The 18,294-nt window shown below is 32.8% G+C and overlaps 2 protein-coding genes across 2 annotated transcripts; one reads left to right on the top strand and one right to left on the bottom strand.

The window, feature by feature from the left end:
- Positions 1 to 10,239: 10,239 nt before the first annotated feature.
- Positions 10,240 to 12,260, top strand: LOC141720706 (remorin-like). The gene is made up of 5 exons (XM_074523281.1): positions 10,240 to 10,495; positions 11,010 to 11,063; positions 11,148 to 11,235; positions 11,512 to 11,593; positions 11,841 to 12,260. The coding sequence occupies exons 1-5, from the start codon at positions 10,324 to 10,326 to the stop codon at positions 12,033 to 12,035; spliced, it is 591 nt and encodes a 196-aa protein (XP_074379382.1). The 5' UTR covers positions 10,240 to 10,323; the 3' UTR covers positions 12,036 to 12,260.
- Positions 12,261 to 12,956: 696 nt separating this feature from the next.
- Positions 12,957 to 18,021, bottom strand: LOC141720705 (pre-mRNA cleavage factor Im 25 kDa subunit 2). The gene is made up of 7 exons (XM_074523280.1): positions 17,805 to 18,021; positions 17,502 to 17,547; positions 16,072 to 16,165; positions 15,896 to 15,969; positions 15,511 to 15,597; positions 15,300 to 15,410; positions 12,957 to 13,391 (listed from the first exon to the last, which is right to left on the bottom strand). Exons 1-7 carry the CDS (start codon positions 17,921 to 17,923, stop codon positions 13,320 to 13,322), a joined length of 603 nt encoding a protein of 200 aa, XP_074379381.1. The 5' UTR covers positions 17,924 to 18,021; the 3' UTR covers positions 12,957 to 13,319.
- Positions 18,022 to 18,294: the final 273 nt, after the last annotated feature.

Here is an 18,294-nt window from a genome sequence, read left to right as displayed (position 1 = left end):
CGGTTGGTTCCCGTTTTTATAAAATAGATTTTAATTACCCGGAAAAAGATTTTAGAAATTTCATATGATTCTTATAAATCCATAAACCAACATAAAAATAATTAGGAAGATATGACAATTATCTATATTTTATTTTGGACATATAAAAATTAAAATACTCATTTAATATTATTTTTGAATATTCAAGTACAGATAACACTTAACAATTAGCTCACAGAATAGATACTGAACACACATAATAATTATATAATAGCAAAAATAATTACACGATATATCCCAGATATTACAATTAGAGCAAAAGATGCACTCCCAAAGACTTTAACTATTCCTTACACAGGGAATAGAGTGCATCTAAGACCCTACTGGCTGATGGAATTCATGGATGATAAGGGAGTTAGAAGATTCTTCAGATTAGAAGACCAGTTGAGCATCTCTAGCAATGAGACTCTTTTGGAAATGCAAGGAATGCTAAATCTCTCAGAATCTGATGAACTGGAATTCCACAGACAGCTCCAAAATCAGATAGAAGAAAACAACAGAAAGCTTGGAAAGAGATCCAGATCATTAAGGAAATAGATCAATCTGCTCAGGCTAGAGGAGCACCATGAGAAAGACTGTGAGCAAATCTTTGTACACTTTGCCTTGTAAATTTTTCAAGTAATTATAGCAGCACTGTTTAGTTTTATCTACTACTTTTTAAATCTGTATTTTTAGAGTGTTTTGTTATCATCAAGTTTCTCTTAATTTATGGCTACAATTCTAGTAGACATAAATTGGGGGAGATTGTTGGGAATATGTTGTGAACTTGATGATTTCTTTAACAAAACACCTTAGTAGATTCAACTTAGTGAACTATGTAGCACTCAACGGATAAGGAATATAGTCCTAACGGATGACTCAATATAGACCTGACGGATGATGATTTGATATCCATCGAGTGAGTAGCTTATGTAATAATAAGTCATGTAGCACATTTCTGCAAACACCTTTGTATAGATTCTGTAGTAGCATATAAGTCATGTTGACTGTAACTAGATATGCAGAATAGGTTGATTAATTGTAAATATATGATATCTTGTAATTCTGCATAAATGAAATGTAGTCAAGTGCCAAATAGCTACCCGACGGATGATCAACAAAGCTACCCGACGGATGATCAACAAAGCTACCCGACGGATGATCAACAAGGCAACCCGACGGATGATCATGTACCCGATGGATAATCAATTCAAACATCTGTTGATAGTGACAACATAGTCACATGCATCGAGTGTATGCAAAAGGAATGTGGCAGCCTATTCAACTGGGTTTTTTTGAGAACGAAGAAGCATTGCCATTTCCATGCTATTATGAAGATATTCAAAGATGCTGGAATAGAGTAACGAAGTAGCATAGTATTAGACTTGATATGTTTTGTTTTATTATCTTGTCTTATTACTGTGTAATCTTGGTGATATATAAACCAAGAGTGGCAAGTAGAACAAAAATAAGACTAAGCAAATATTTTTTTCAGAGAAACAAAAGTAAGCTGAATCCTTTAGCATTTCTCTGTAAGTTTAGTTGTTCTTATTTGTAAGCATCTGTGAGCCATTCAAGCTTCACAGAGTTCTCTTGATATATATATATATATATAGTGGATAAATTCAAATCCACCAGAAATTTTTAAAGACTTGTGTTTTTATTACTTTGTGTTTTGATTCATATTTAACTTGTCATTCCGCACTTTGTAAATCAAAACACTGACATATATATTTTAAGTTAGAACATTTTATAATTGAGAAAAAGTTTCAAGAATTCCATTCAACCCCCCTTCTGTAATTCTTGTTACATTGTTAGGGACTAACAACTGTGCCTTCACCTTCAATGGTATATGGAGCTTCTCACCAGCATCGAAAACTTTGAGGTTAGAGAAAATTGCCTTGTCTGAGCAAACATGCCTAGTAGCACAGTATCAATCCACCACTCTCGCGGATTAGAGCCAACCAGGTTCACTTTAGAGACCGTAGTACAGAGATCTATGTCACCCATCTCCTTGGAGATATGATCGACCATGTTTAATTATTTCTTCTTGTTGGCCTTTTTGGGATTTCTGCAATCAGGATACCTACGACCCACTTTATCACAGTTGTAGCACTTTCCTCGAAATTCCGACTTCGAAATCCCTCCCTTGGGTGCCAGTCTTGCCCTTTTACTTCGAAATCCCTCCGCCGTGTTTGCCTTCTCAGTAGCAACATTAACTTTCTTCTCAGATCATTTATTATCTTCTTCAATATGAAGTCTGAGAATCAGATCCTTCATGTTCATCTCTTTTCGCTTGTGCTTAAGGTAGTTCTTAAACATTTTCTATGCATGTGGCATCTTTTCGATCACAGTAGCAACTTGGAAAGATTCACTAATGACCATTCCCTCGGCATGAATTTCATGAATGATCACCTACAGTTCTTGCATCTGACTGACTACAATCTTAGAGTCCATCACCTTATAGTCAAGAAAGCGGACATCAATCCACTTCTTTGCCCCAGCGTCCTCGGTCTTATACTTATGGTCAAGTGACTCCCATAAGGCCTTAGTTGTTGGCCTCGAGCTATACACGTTATACAATGAGTCATCAAAACAATTCAACACATAATTCCGACATATGTAGTCAGAGTGCTTCCAAGCATCCACAGCATACATAGTCTGCATGTTGCTCTCAGCAGTGAGCAATGGTACCTCTTCCTTCAGGAAGTGTGTTAGGTCCCGAATTATCGTAGAAGGGGGGGGTTGAATACGAGAATTACTAAATTAAAAATTCTTTCGAATCTTTAGCGGATAAAATATTTAGTGCTCGGTTAGTGGTTACGTGTTCTTAAGAGGCATAGTATTTGGAACGATAAAAACGAGGAACACAAGATATTCGGGGAAATATATATTCGTATATAAATCCTCGAGAGTGTTGCTACACTCCGGTAAATAAATTAACCGGCTATAATCTAGAACAATAAATTTCCTAGCTTCTACAAAGATTTACAAATCAAATTCTATACAATAATCTAGCTTTTGTTTGTACTAGGATTTAATTACCGGGTAACGATTATAATGCCCCTAAGAATATACAAGAGTTAAATCGGGCATTATAACGTTACTCCAGTGAGAAGTTAAACGGATATTCAAATAGCTTGAGCTCCTCTGTAAATCTCCGCTTCTTGTTTTATCAGCTCTCTTTTTGTTGGAGAAGAAGATAAACAGAACTCATTAGATCTGCTGTAAAGTGTAGACTTTATACACAATAAAATGTGTGGCTGAGAATTGAGGAGCTCTGTGGCGACCAATTCATTTCTGTGGGGACAAGGAATATTCTTTTCAGTGACGACACCAATTAGCTGTGCTCTGTGGCGATAGGGGTACATGAGGGGGGTTAACCTGTGTAGCGACCAAGTACTATACTTAAACAAAAACTTAACAAATTAAGTTCACCTGTGGCGACATGTTTCTTTACAACATGTACCAAGTACATGTTCATGTACTTGATAAACAAAAAATTATGTACACGTTTTTTGTTTATTTATTTTCCTTTTCTTTTTTTTCTTTTTTTTTTCTTTTTCTTTTTCTTTTTGTTTTTCCTTTCTTTTTCTTTTTCTCTTTTCTTTTTTTTTGTTTTTTTTTGTTTTTTTTCTTTTTCTTTTTAAATTTAAATTGTAATTAAATTAATTTATAAAATAAACTTAAATATAACTTATATAAATAAACTAATTTAGATTTATAAAATAAACTTATTTAAAGATTATAATATAAATCATTTTAAGTTTATTAAATAAATTATATTAAAGTCCATTAAATAATTTATTTAATTAACCAATTAAACTTTGAGTTTCGCCAGTCCCCTGAGCTGTATACCCCGCTCACCTCTTCTCGTACTTTAACATATAAACGTTCAATCCAAGTACGTTACTCAACTTAACAATCCTTCTATAAATAATACCCAGATTCCTTTCACGAGTCGTTGACGCCTAGTGCAACTGGTCTGGTTCACAGACGACTAACCCCGATTCAGGTCTTCGTATTATGACCTTGATTACATTGTTAAGCTTGCCTCAACTTTATTGCTTTAGACACTGACTGTCAATAAACAACTGTACTTTCACTAGAATCCTTTCTGGTACTTTAGACAACGTCTTCATTAACCTCTATTTATACCCTGTCTTCAATTCTTCAAATTCCTATACTTCATACACTGTCTATCTTCAATCAACACCAATACACTGAAATCTGGTAGCACTTGTATACATAATCTTCAACCTTTCTGAAACCCTGAAAGTCTTTAACCTTTGTTCTTCACTGAGGCATGATCATATTAGTGAACTTCTTTTAGTGACCTGTAGACAGACTTCAGGCTTTATTCTAATCTTCTGATTCTTTGTATTTGTCTTGTCTTCATTCTTCCTGATTTCTTGTGTAGACGTAGTATTATTAAACTGTCTTGTTCTAGTATTGTTATTGTGTTGAGTTATCACGTAACTGTTCATACAGCTACGCAGTCTCACCAACAAAGTGATTCGGATGCAACGTGGCCAGATAAAAATGCATCTTTTGCCGCCAACATTTGAAGTTCATTCCATTGAACTTCTTGGGTTTATCAGCGTGTGTAGCAGGCACAGTTGGCATAACAGGTGCAACAGGCACCGCATGTGTGACAGTCGGTACGTGCGTCTGTACTACAGGTGTATATACACCAGTAGGCACCGTATGTGTGACACTCGGTACCTGCCTCTGTACTACAGGTGTATGTACACAGTAGGCACCGCAGGTACAATCGGAGGAACGAGTGTTCCCGATATCTGTCCAAGACGCACACTAAACTGTCCAATGACAGTGTGTCCCCCGGACACATGTCCCGAAGGCACATGTCCAACAGGTGTCTGACCCCCATCAGATACTACGATCTGTGCGTTAGGGTTAGGCGCATGTGGGATAACCCCATCAAATCCAACGATCTGGGCGTTGGGATCAGCCGTCGTGTTCATCGTATTGTTCACAGTGTTTTTGTCTACAGATCTGTTACTCAATAAAAACATGTAGAGACAATGTATTAGTCACAGATAATCAATAATAATAGTTTTAATATTGTAATCCACAATCTGCGATTAATATAAATATGTTAGATATATTTGATAATGTCATGTCTAATATGATTTATGTTTAGTTTTCAGATCTTACTTAAACAGGACAAATCAGTACTTAACTGAAATCAACACTTATATTGAAGTCAGAACTTAAGTCATCAGTACTTAAGGTTCAGGAGATATTTATCAGAAGATAATAGCAGGATTTAAAGGAAACGTTCAGATAAGGAAGGCGGCTGATTGAAAGGAAAAGAAGATCAAGATAAATGTAAGAAGAGATATGCATGAAGAAGGAATTCTATGAAGAATAGAATACTTGGAAGAAAAGATATCTGATTGATATATTTTAGGAAGCAGAATTATATTCCATATCAATTAGCGATTATCTTGTAACTGTGTAGTATATAAACACAGACATAGGGTTTACACTATAAGTGTTATCATTATCGAGAAGATTATTCATTGTAACCCTAGCATCTCTCGTGATATTTGTTCATCACTGAGAGAGGACAGTTCCATACTGTAACAGAATTTATTGCTTTGAATAAAGTCTGTTTTATGTTACTTGTGTTATTAGAATTCGATTTGATTGTGCTATACACTGTATTCACCCCCTCTACAGTGTGTGTGACCTAACAAAATAATATAAGTGCCTGTGTGCGAATAACAGAGTAATAAATTGCGAAAAATAAACGAAAGGATATAATGAAGACGTTCTCGAGTCTAGTCATATAATTATCTCCTTAAAGCTATTACGGCCCTCACCGTATTTGCGAGTCGCTAGCCTCCCAGGATAAAACGAGAAGACGGCGGTGTTGTACGAACAACGCCTTCGGCGAACTATAACGGAGCAAGAAACTATCACCGGACTAGAGAGAGAAGGCAGGGTTTTGTTTAGTCTGTGATTATTTGGGCCAATTTTCTGCTACATTCGTGTCCGCACGTCGCACACGCAGGCAAACTCGAAGGCTTCGCAAGCCTCGGATTACCCCTCGAAATCCCATGATTTGCACCCCTCCTGCGTGCGCATGTAGAACACTACATAAGTGTTTTGCTATATAAATTTATGTTTGCTCCTTTGTAAAATCAATGTAGAACTTTCTTTTTCTTCCACAAATTTCCACTACTAAGAGACCAACTTTGGATGATCATATCTCATCCATCTCTTAGTCATTTTGAGTGATTCAAAGTGACTCGGAAAGCTCTCTCGGAGGACAACGCATTCTCATTCTAAGTGTCATTCGTTATGCGCGCACAACATTCGTCCACTCAAATTATGGCTCAAATTGACTTGACAATATGGGACTACTACCCACATTTTCCAATAGTATATGCAAGGATGTCAAATTCGCATCACAAAAATAGAAATTTGGACGTGGATGTATCAAAAATTGATATTTTATACGTATCATCATAATTTTGTGTAAAATAAATATATTATAAAAAAATAATAGGTGTTACAAATTTTGTTCCCAAAATTATTTTTAAATTATTACTTATATAATTAGTTGTTAAGTTTCGTAATAATAATACACGATCCCGTGCACATAAATATGTGTACGTAAATTAAAACCACATCATTCAAAAAAAAATCGGAAACAAATTTCCAGTGTACCTAAAAGAGTAATGTTACATATTAAAAAAAATTCAAAAATGACAAATGTCATTTTGTATTTGTGGGGTTCATTAATACACAAGAAGTCCTAATCATTTATTAGTAAATGTTCAATACTGTGATAACAACTCATCATTAAAAATCATTTCCTCAACAATTTTTGGGAACCCAACATTCCTCCGCCAACGATCTCTGCGCTGTAATACTCGTTTTTTCTAAATGTACTAATCATTCCCGGACACATCTTCTCTGTCATAATAATTTCTATATTTTAATAATTTCTATTTTATATATTAGGATATTATCATTGCAACCCTGCAGAACAGTGGGGGCAACAATGCACATTATGAATTTACATAAAAATTTATTTAAAATTAACAACCATACAAGCAGCTACAACTTATACAAGCACCTTGTGGTAGGGCCCATATCACTTTGGGCCGTCCAGTTGTCATACTTCATGATACCTTCCGATTTAGTTAGCGTCTCTTTCTCTGTCGGATATTTTTTATAATAGGGTTTGAGGAGCCAATCTAACAGCCTGGGCTTTGTGGTCACGTCATTGTTAAATTATTAGAATCTTCGGGTATCTGATTTTTATACAAATGCGTATCTCTTCCTCACAAATTATTCATAAATTATTCAGTAGAATCTTGTGATATTTGATAATTATTAAATGGTTCAACAACGTATTAAAAGTCCAATAAATTAATTACTAACTGATTTATAAAAATGTAGATATGAATTTGAAAAAGTAATACAAAGACGCTGTAAATATCTCTTAATTTTGATTTTATTTTTGTCTGACAAAATATCTCTTAATTTATTTTACTGAGAAGCAACATTAACTCCCCGTGACTACCTTTTTTCACCGGACAATCTCTATCACTAATCTTTTAAAAAAAGCCATGTTACATATTTAAAAAAACAAAAACAAAAACGTTCTCAAAATGATATGTGTAATTTTTTAATTCGTGAGATTCATAATTAATACACTAGAGACATATTACATTTACGAGTGAATATCCAATAACAAATTAGCAACTCATCATTTAGAATTTTTTTTAAAAATCATTTTTGGAACTCTAGCATTTCTTAAAAAAGAAAATCAATTAATAATATTTTGTCAATAATCTATTTGTAAGTTGTGACAATAACTCGCTCGAGTATTATTTTAGAAAGTCAGACTTGAGACCAGAAATGCGAAAAAAAAACCATTGTGTCCTGCCTTAAAAACTTTTTAATAAAAAGCGATTTTTTATTAAAAACAGATCAGACTGAATATTTAAGAAAATAAAAAGAGATCTTTTAAGGTCTGCGGACCAGATCATATAGGGCTAAAACTCTCTTCACGTAGGGTTTTACGGATTTTTTTGGGCTAGGAATGAACTTTGAGTTTTAAATATTTTGAGCAGCCTCAGACTTCAAAGAAGGTCATGCAATGTATAGAATTAATATACGTTATTTTTAAACATGACCAGATAATTTTAATATTATTATTAAAATTAAAATATATATAATCAATAACTACCTAATTATGTTTTTAATGATGAACATATTTTAATTAAATTTATTTATATTTGATTAATTTAATATAGAGATTCGTAAATTATTATTAGAAAGTTGGTCTTAGTTAATAAGCCATCCATGGAATGAATACTGTCAATTACAATAAACTAGTTATGCATGGGAAGCTTAATTCATATTAATTATGAATTTTTTATTTTTAAAATAATATTTACAAAAACTATTTCTAAGAATTGTAAAATAATATCTTCATACAATTTTTTATTTAATTAATATTATATTTTTTCATAAAAATATCACATTTTTTTAAATTTGAAATCTTCAAGTTTTATATATTTTATTTTAGGCAATGTAACTATATTTTATTATATGTAGATCATTTTTTCATTTTTCTTGTAAAAATTATAAAATAATATATTGGAATCCCATTGACGTTTGTTGGTAAATAATTTTTGAATTAAGAACATTTTTAATTTATTTTTAATACAATTATAAGGAATAATTTGTAGTTATACTTTTAAAAGGAAAACCAAAATATACCATAATAAATCTTTTACACCAATTTTTAATTTTTTATGAAAATTTTAAATATTGTATTAATTTTTTTCATAGTAATTTTCAAATTAATAATTTTTTAAAATTATATTTGATACAATTAAAAAGAATACTTACTAATCATATATTTTAAAGAACATTTTTAATAATTATTACTTATTCCTAAATAATTTTAATGTCTAGAAATATGTAGAATATATAAATATTATATTTATATTACTTTTACAATTTTTATCATACTTTAATTTTATTTTATGCAGAGTGTCAACATGTACTCCTCTTCCGACTAGTGTTATGATTCACTAGTCACTATACCCTGTAATTTTGGACACGACACGACTTACACGGCACGAAACGACACAAAAATTTAGTGTTTGTGTTTGCATTTTTAGTACACGACACGAACGTATACGAATACGAAAGTGTACGATCGAGATTTAGTGTCGGTTTTATATTTAACATTCGAGTACATGACATAAATAAATATTATAATTAAATTTTAATATTTTTTATAAATATACGTAAAATTATAATAAATGTATGCATATTTATTTTTAAAATATTATTTGATTTCATTATATTGTATAGAATTGAGATCTAAATATATATTTTTCATATATTTTATAATTTTTTTACCTATAAATCTTATATCTTAATTTATATTAATATTAAATTTAATATATACCGACATACACGATACGAAACTATACAAAATGAAAGTAAACGGACACGAATGTACACGAATACTAAATATGTTGGTTTTGTATTTGGCATTCAATTACACGAAATACGAAAATATACGACACGAACGAATTGATAGGTCTCATCACACATTTATTTTTTCTTCAAATAAATTACTTACCAAATCATATCATCAAACCTCACTTATTCTAATTATGTTTAAAATATAATTAGTACTCGTAACAATTATCAACTTGTCTAATTTTTTAGACTTTAATTCCTTAAGTAGTCGAGTTAGTTTTATTGTTCACCAACAAATTATAGGGCACAGTTGGAGTATGAGCTGGCAAGGCAACTCTTGACTATTTTTTTATCATTAGCAAGACTAATAAATATTTAAAATTAAGCATACTTTACTACCATTACAATCCAACAGTAGTTGTCAATTTGTCATGTTCATACATATTTTATACCTCATAATACAAGAAACAATACCTGTCATTTAGATTTTTGAGTTAAATAGACGGCTCATTTCCAGCGCACAGTATAAATTATTTGGTGTGCAATAAATATAGTAGATTTATGTTCACTAAATAATATTTATCAAAATTTCTATTATAATAAGAGATTATAATTTGTATAAAGAAAGAGTATAAAGAGCAGCAAGTAATTCCAAAATGACAGTTACTAGGCAACTACCATAATATCTTTCCCTGCTATCATCATCCTTTCCTTCCCTACCACCATCTCTATCATTTGCTCTGTTTCATTGTGTGTGGTTCATTTATATCCCCCCCCCTCCCTCAATAATTGTTGTTTTTTACATCTCAACCCTTCCAAGAAATGACTCAACAAGTTGAAGATTCCACCAAGCCTGAGTGTGAGACTCCTGAGGTTGTGGTTGCTCCAGCTCCAGCTCCTGTTACTGAAACTACACAAGACAAAGCTATTGTTCCTGTCACTCCTCCACCCGAGGATAAACCCGATGAATCTAAAGCTCTAGCAATCGTCCAAAGTAACATCTTACTCCCTCCTCCTGCTCACTATACCTGTTTTACTGTTCTGTAAAGTATATTAGTCTCTGGATTGTTGGTTCTAATTTCTAATTGATTGTTTTATTTTTTATTCATACATATGATTACAAATATTCATGGATGTATCTTGTTACCCTACATGATTAATTCATTAGAAATTCATATGTGGAACTGCCACTGCTTTTAACAATTTTTGCCTTATTTTGTTACTTGATCAAGTCTAAATTACAGATTTATACATGTTAAGAGGTTTAATATGTATATCATGCTTTTACTTTTATGTATGATTAGGCTATATCCTATTACCGTAAGCTACGCATAGCCATGATATACATACTAAACACTGCTTAACAATTACCATGTCGTGAAAGATGAATAATTCAGAAAATTATGTATGTTAGGTTGTCGACTTACCTCATAACCTAATTTTGAGCCCTACTTTATGAATTCCCACCTATTACTTAATCTAATCTGTAAGTTTTGTGCTTATGGTAGAGACACCTGAGCCTGTTGCGGAAAAGGCTGCTGAGGGTGGTTCTGTTAACAGAGGTGAAATAGGTTAAACAAGATTTTGTTTTAAATTTATATCCTGACTCGAATCCTCACAAGTATACACAAATACGTATTCAACAGACAAGGTGCTTGAGCGCGTTGCTACAGAGAAGAGGTTGTCCTTGATCAGAGCATGGGAAGAAAGTGAGAAATCCAAAGCAGAAAACAAGTAAAAACTTCTACTTTTCAAACAGCTTTTTGTATATAGCTTACCTCAATAATAGTACTATATATAGCAGGAGTAGTTTGTTTGCATATTTTGTATTCTTATCATGTTACTATAATAAGAACATAATCAATAATAGTACTATATATAGCAGGAGTAGTTTGTTTGCATATTTTGTATTCTTATCATGTTACTATAATAAGAACATAAATATATGGTTTATGAATACTATGGCAATCAATTATGTAGTAACAGCATAGTCTTAATGTTAATCAACAGAGCTCAAAAGAATTTATCTGCGGTGGGATCATGGGAGAACAGCAGAAAAGCAACCATAGAAGCTGATCTGAAAAAGATTGAGGTAATTCTACATTTCTTATCGTCTTTTTGATGTTTTCAAACTTGACAAGTGATGGCAAATAGGATTCAAACTCTTTTTTCACATTTCTCACTCACATAAGTTCTCTCGTTTGATAATGGCCCTAAGTTAAAGGAAATTATTATGTAGCAAATCTAACAGTGACACTTGTGAAGAAATAAGTACCACTATATTGAATGGTCGTCATAATGCAAGTTTATATAATTCTGATACTAGTATAATTGAGCAGGAGAAACTAGAGAAGAAGAAAGCAGTGTATGTTGAGCAACTGAAGAACAAAATAGCCGCAATCCACAAGGCAGCAGAAGAAAAGAGGGCGATGATTGAAGCGAAGCAGGGGGAAGATTTGTTGTTGGCTGAAGAGAAGGCAGCCAAGTACCGTGCTACTGGTACCGGTCCAAAGAAACTCTTTGGATGTTTTTAAAGGGCAGGAACTACTTTAATTTAAAGAAGAATGAAGTTGCATTTGTAAATTCTTTGATTTGAATTTATTTGTTCCTAGGTGTGCAAGATGGTTTGCTAATTTATTATATGGTGTGCATATTGGTATATTTGTGTACATATATACCATTTGGAGGATAATTATTGAACAGATGTTGTAACCTAATATTTTGAACTCAGACCTATATCTTAATTAGCATTGTGTACATGTATTTGGTGTAGAATTTCACTCTAATCTACTGTCCTTCCACCTGCCGCTATATTAGCTTCTAATAGTGCTGCTGCAGAACAACTTAACCCTTTTTGCTTCACTAGCTGCATTCTTCATCATCAATCAGAACTTTTCTTATGTATTACATTATAAATCCATATCTAAAAAATACGGTCTTTTCATACATGTCAGTAATAAATTCATGAATTGCACGACTCAGGAGAACAGAGCTCTTCAAACCCCCTCTTTGGTAAGTTGAGGGTGGAATTGTATCAGTCTTAAATGTATTATTATCTTTATAAACACCCCCCCCCCTCCAAATCTTCTTGGTGTTCTGTTTGTCTGCTATGGCCTATAAGAATTTCAGGTGTTGCAGACAAATGTAAATTTAATTTACCATCAACTGGATTCTAATAGCACAAGAAAAGGGTAAAGCAGGTCCGAAAACAAACATTTGCTGCTCAAATTCATTATGATGCATTTGTGTCCTATATGCCCGGTCTGACTTTCAATATTTCTAGATATGAATCATTCAATTTAAAGGTCATCCAAAAGATCTGCAAGACATATGGGCATGACTTGTGATATTATACAACAATAGTATCTCCTTCAGAACCCCCGTGCAAGACTTTAAAAGCTAAGCATATTGTTACTATAAGTAGATGACAAAGAAGTACAAAAGCATGTAAAAAATATCAAAAGAACAGGAATAGTTCATCGATTGTAAAAGTAAATCCATTATTCATACACAAGAATCAGCTAATCATATACTATAACGTCGGAAGTACATACGTTAACAGAAAGTAATAACTTAAACCTCACAACATTGAAATCAATACTGCTCGCAGGACACAACATACCTTGTACCAATAAAGGACAGACAACAGACAGTTCCACATTTCTGAGACTTTTTTCTTACTACCATGTCTAGAAAAAAACGGTCCGGCTACATCAAAAAGGCTTAGTCATCAGCCAAATTCAGGACCTTCACACCTACTAGTTCAAATTTCTCCTACAAGTCCTACCACTGTATGAGCTCTAAAGGTCTCTCCTTGTTTATGCCTGCATCATGCTAAACTGGAATCTTGACAACTGCTGCGGAATGGTGGAAATGACAGGCCCATATCTCTGCAAGCAAAAGCAAATAAACAATATAGTCAGAACTACAATGCTATAACATGGCACATACGGTCTTTACCATTACTAATACATTAAAATATGAAACCTGTTGGTGTTTAGACTAAGAAAGGAAGAGAGAGAAAATATAGAGAACTAGAGAATAAAATGAGATGCATACTTCTATATTATTCCTTATTCCTGATAACCAACGTGTGATTTTATACACTTAAAAAAAAACTAAAAACTCCTAAAACCTAAAACTTATCTTATCTACTAATTATTCAAAAACACCTTAAAAACTAATCAACAAATTTCAAAAAAACAATTCAAATAATTTAAAATTATTCTCAACACTCCACCATAATTCAAAATTCAAAAATCTAAAATTAATTTGATGATGAAGCACTTCCCACCATCACCATTGTTGTTGGAGCACTTCTCTCCACAGTTTCATTCAGGAGTCCTTCTCTCCACAATTTCATGTTGATGCACCGTTCACTAACATACACATTGGAGCACTTCTCTCCAATATCAAAATAGTTCATCAAATACTTGTGTCTTATAACACTTTCTTCCGTCTTGTCTCTACAATACTTTTGCACATATCCCAACCTCTTGCATTTAAAGCATTGAGACTTTCCGACAATCTTTTTCTTCATGCCCATTCTTCTTACAATAACCACATTGAGTAAATTTTATTTTTTTCCTTTTGAGTTTTTGCCAAAAAAGCTCTTGTTTCTCGTCGCTGTTCTTTGTTCCTGGGCTTGCAGAGAATTAATTAGCTCGGACAAAGATAGTTCACTTATATCTTTTGAATCTTTAAGAGATGAAAGTTTTGACTCAAACCTTTGACTCAAACCTTTCGGGCAAACTCACAAACAACTTCTCTTCAATTTTATTAACCACACCCATCAAATTATCATTATAATCTTGTATAGTGTCTTTTTCTTTCATGGCTAAAGTCTCAAAATCCCTTTTGAGATTTAAAACTTGCATCCTCTTTATTTTTGCGTTGCCTTCATACAATTCTTTTAACTTATCCCAAGCCTCTTCTCCTGTTTCACAAGTAATGATTCTTGTGAAAATCGCTGACACGCCCGTATGTATAATTGATAAAGCCCTTGAGACCCTTGCTTGACTCATCTTCGTGAAGCTTGATTTGATTTAGGGTAGGATTGTTTGTAAGAGGTTTGTATCTCCCTCTCACTTTCAAACCATGTCCATAAACCCAAACCTTTTAAATGAGTTTTCATCTTAAGAACCCATACTTGATAATTTTCACCATTAAAAAATGGAGGAGAAAGATTTGGTGTTTGGTTTGAAGACATGACTATATTATATCAGAGGCCCTTAAAGATCAATAAGACTCATGATACCACCGTTGATGTTTAGACTAATTAAAAAGAAGAGAGAAAAATATAGAGAACTAGATAATAAAATGAGATGCATACTTCTATATTATTCCTGATAACCAACGTGTGGTTTTATACCCTAAAAAAAATAAAAAACTCCTATAACCTAGAACTTATCTTATCTACTAATTATTTAAAAAACACCTAACAAACAAAATTTCAAAAAAACAATTCAAATAATTTTGAATTATTCTCAACAAAACCAAAATTAATGTGAATCAGAAATCCTCCATTATTCAATTTTGAGGAATACCTAATTTGAAACACAATGTACTACCCAGTATTATATGTACTTCACATAACGAAACCTCCATAGTCTTGGTACTAATTTTGGCGGTTGAACAAGTTTACCTAAACCCTATTATCACATGTTCTAAAACATAGGGATCACAAATGAAATAAGTAGACCCTATGATTGTAAACTTTAAGTACACGGCCTTCTCGCATTTAGGATATGAATCAAATGCAAAATTGACTATGCAGAGAAATGCCAAAATCACCATACCTGAACATTATCATAGAGTTCAAACAAGGGAACAGCAAGAAGTTTTAAATTTTTTGGCACTGCAAAGTACTCTCTCTCAGACAGATGAACAAGAAAAATCTTCTTACATTCCTGTACAGCAGATAAGAGTGCCAACGTAAAAAAATTTTGGTTTCCATATTTTAAAATGTATGCGGAAGACACTATATATGCACTATTATATGTACTTCACCTTGGGTTTTGCTATGTGGGGAGGGCAGTATGGGTACATCACTGTCTCAAAGTTTGGCCTCCACCATGTAGCCACACATTCACCTATCTATAATCACAAAACAAACAATAAGAGAAGTCATCATGCAACTAAACACAAATTTTAATAGTGCTATTAACAAAATGTGAAATATTTAAAAGAAACTTGACAATTTTGATGTTTTACATCGTGCCGTCTTGGCACGTAATTCTAAAATATTAGCCTGTAAAATAAAGCACATTGTTGTACTTGCAAAGAAACAACTCGAGTACAAGACTACAAGCTCTGGAGCATGATTACAAATTTGTCCATTAAAATTTTATTCGTAAACTTATGTTCAGAGCTAAGATTGAGTCGGAAGAAGTACCTGCCATTCAGGTTGGATACCAGGTGAAGTAGCAGCGAGTTTGCTGGAAAGCTTTCTTTTTAAGCCTTCAATTTCTAAAATATCAAGAGAGCCAGGAGTGGTAGTATTAGAAGAAAGAAAACATTAACAAAAACATGGTAAAAGGTAATGTAAATCTAAAAAGGTTAAATTATCACCATTCTCTCCTGGCTTTAGACGTCCACCAGGAAGCTTGCAGAAAGTGTTCCCAATTTGCAGCAGAAGTATATGTGGATGATTATGTTCTTGTACCTGCAAAACTCAAATACATTAACGCTTTAAATAGCGTGGAATATCATGAATACAAAGCTACTTAAACTTCCAACTCTCTTTTTTGTTTTACTTTATAAGCATAATGGACTAGCATCTTTAGCCATAATGGATTCCTTCCTCTCCATTTTGTAAAAAAAAAAATCACATTACAATGAAGTAAAGGACAACAAAGCAGTAATTGACATAGCTATCACTGAACACGAGGAGGTTGAGCAAGACCGGCCTTTGTGATTCAAAAATCTATTCACATTGTAATACTTTAGAATTACAAATAAGATTTTGTAGTTCCATTTGGTAGGTTGTTTGCATGCTTATACTATTCTAGTAAACTATATGGATCTCTATCTTCATTCTATCGATGAGCCGACCCTTTCCGGGAGAACTCCAGAAAGTTTAAAAAAAACATTAAAAAAATTAGGCTGTTCCACGAAAGAATAGAAGCTAAATATAAAGAGATACTAGTTACCCATATGTTTTCAGCTTGGGTAAGGAGAAGAGCCATGTCCACAGATGAAAAAACAACATCAAGTGTCAAAACCGACTATAAATGCCAAATAAGCACACATCATTTTTTCATTCTTTTCTATTTAAATAAAATTCCACTACGTGGAGCACTACATACATATATAATCAACTCACAGTAGTCGGCTTAAGTAGTAACCTGTAAGAATGAAAGCTACATATGAATCACTTAATGCTAGCTAAAATGGAAAGAAGAGAAAAGAGTGACAAAAAAAGAATGATACTGCATTTTTTATGATGAGGATTTTTTTTTTTTTTTGGGGGGGGGGATATTACGAAGGAGAATTGACCAAGTGAGAATTCATTCTCAAACTAGTGAATTTGAGCTCTAGTTTGAAATAATAAAAAATAGAGTGAAAGAGAGAATGAAAATTATTAATATTTGTAAAAATCAGATTCCATTTCCAGCCAATTACATTACTTCCAACCAGACAGCTCACAGTATTCAACCAAACACATTGAATATACACTAGTTCACGACATAAATATGATTGTTTCCCTTTCAATCCTAATGAGTAATCTCACTTTGTATATGTTACTTTCACTTGACTATGGTAACAATTTTCCCAAGTGTTCATTGTTCCCAACAGAGGATCAATTCATCCTATTTCTCAATTTATCATCATTAATTTCATAATTCCCCTCAACGGTTCACCATTCCTATAATAAAACACCTTTCATTTAACATAAAGATTCAATCTCACAATTTCCTACTAAATTCCATCCATAAGAAAACACCGACACACATAATTACAATACACCAAAAACAAAAAAAACACACGAAAGTACCTACCATTAATATTCCTTCGACACTAGTCCTCATGCCCTCCTTCATATAACTGCAAAACACAAAAAAAAAACACACAGACACACACAACACATCCATCAATTTCAATAATTATAAAAGAAAACAAGTAAAATGAGTAAAATCTAGGGTTTGAAAACCAAAAGCCACAAAAATAACAAATGGAAGCAGGAAGTAACAGACTTGAAAGAAAGATGAATCAATAAAAGAATTAATCTCATAATTCATAATAGTGGTAGTTGAATTGAATTAATAAACGAATAAAAAGAGGGAAAAGGAACAGGTACGAACTTGACTTTCATACGAGCTAAACGATCGGCGACGGAGGTGTCTTTCTCCATTTTGGGCTCTTTGACGCCGAAAGTGTAGCTGGCGAGAGGGTATGTGTTTACTACCGGAGATGTCACCATTTCGGATCCGTTGGAGACAACAAACCCACGAAGTGTATTGTGTTGTAGATATCTGTCTACTTCGCCCCTGTCCTTTTTATTTGTCGGTATTTGTAATAGGGAAAAATATCAAACCATCGTTTCATCCAAATTAAATAGGTCATTATTTTTCCCTTTACTCAATTGGTCACTAATTTGAAAATTGGTATCAAATTAGTTATTAAAAATTTAAAATTTTGTATCAGTTTAATCATTGGCAGATAATTTATTTGATACAAATTTTCAAATTAATGATCAAATTAAATCAAAATGAAAAGTAATGACATACTTGATATATTTGAATGAAACGAATAATCAATTTGATATTTTTTCCATTCGTAATATTGTTCTTA

The sequence above is a fragment of the Apium graveolens genome, chromosome 4, assembly GCF_009905375.1.
Source record: "Apium graveolens cultivar Ventura chromosome 4, ASM990537v1, whole genome shotgun sequence".
Taxonomy (NCBI): Eukaryota; Viridiplantae; Streptophyta; class Magnoliopsida; order Apiales; family Apiaceae; genus Apium; species Apium graveolens.
This window is presented reverse-complemented; position numbering and strand designations above follow the sequence as displayed.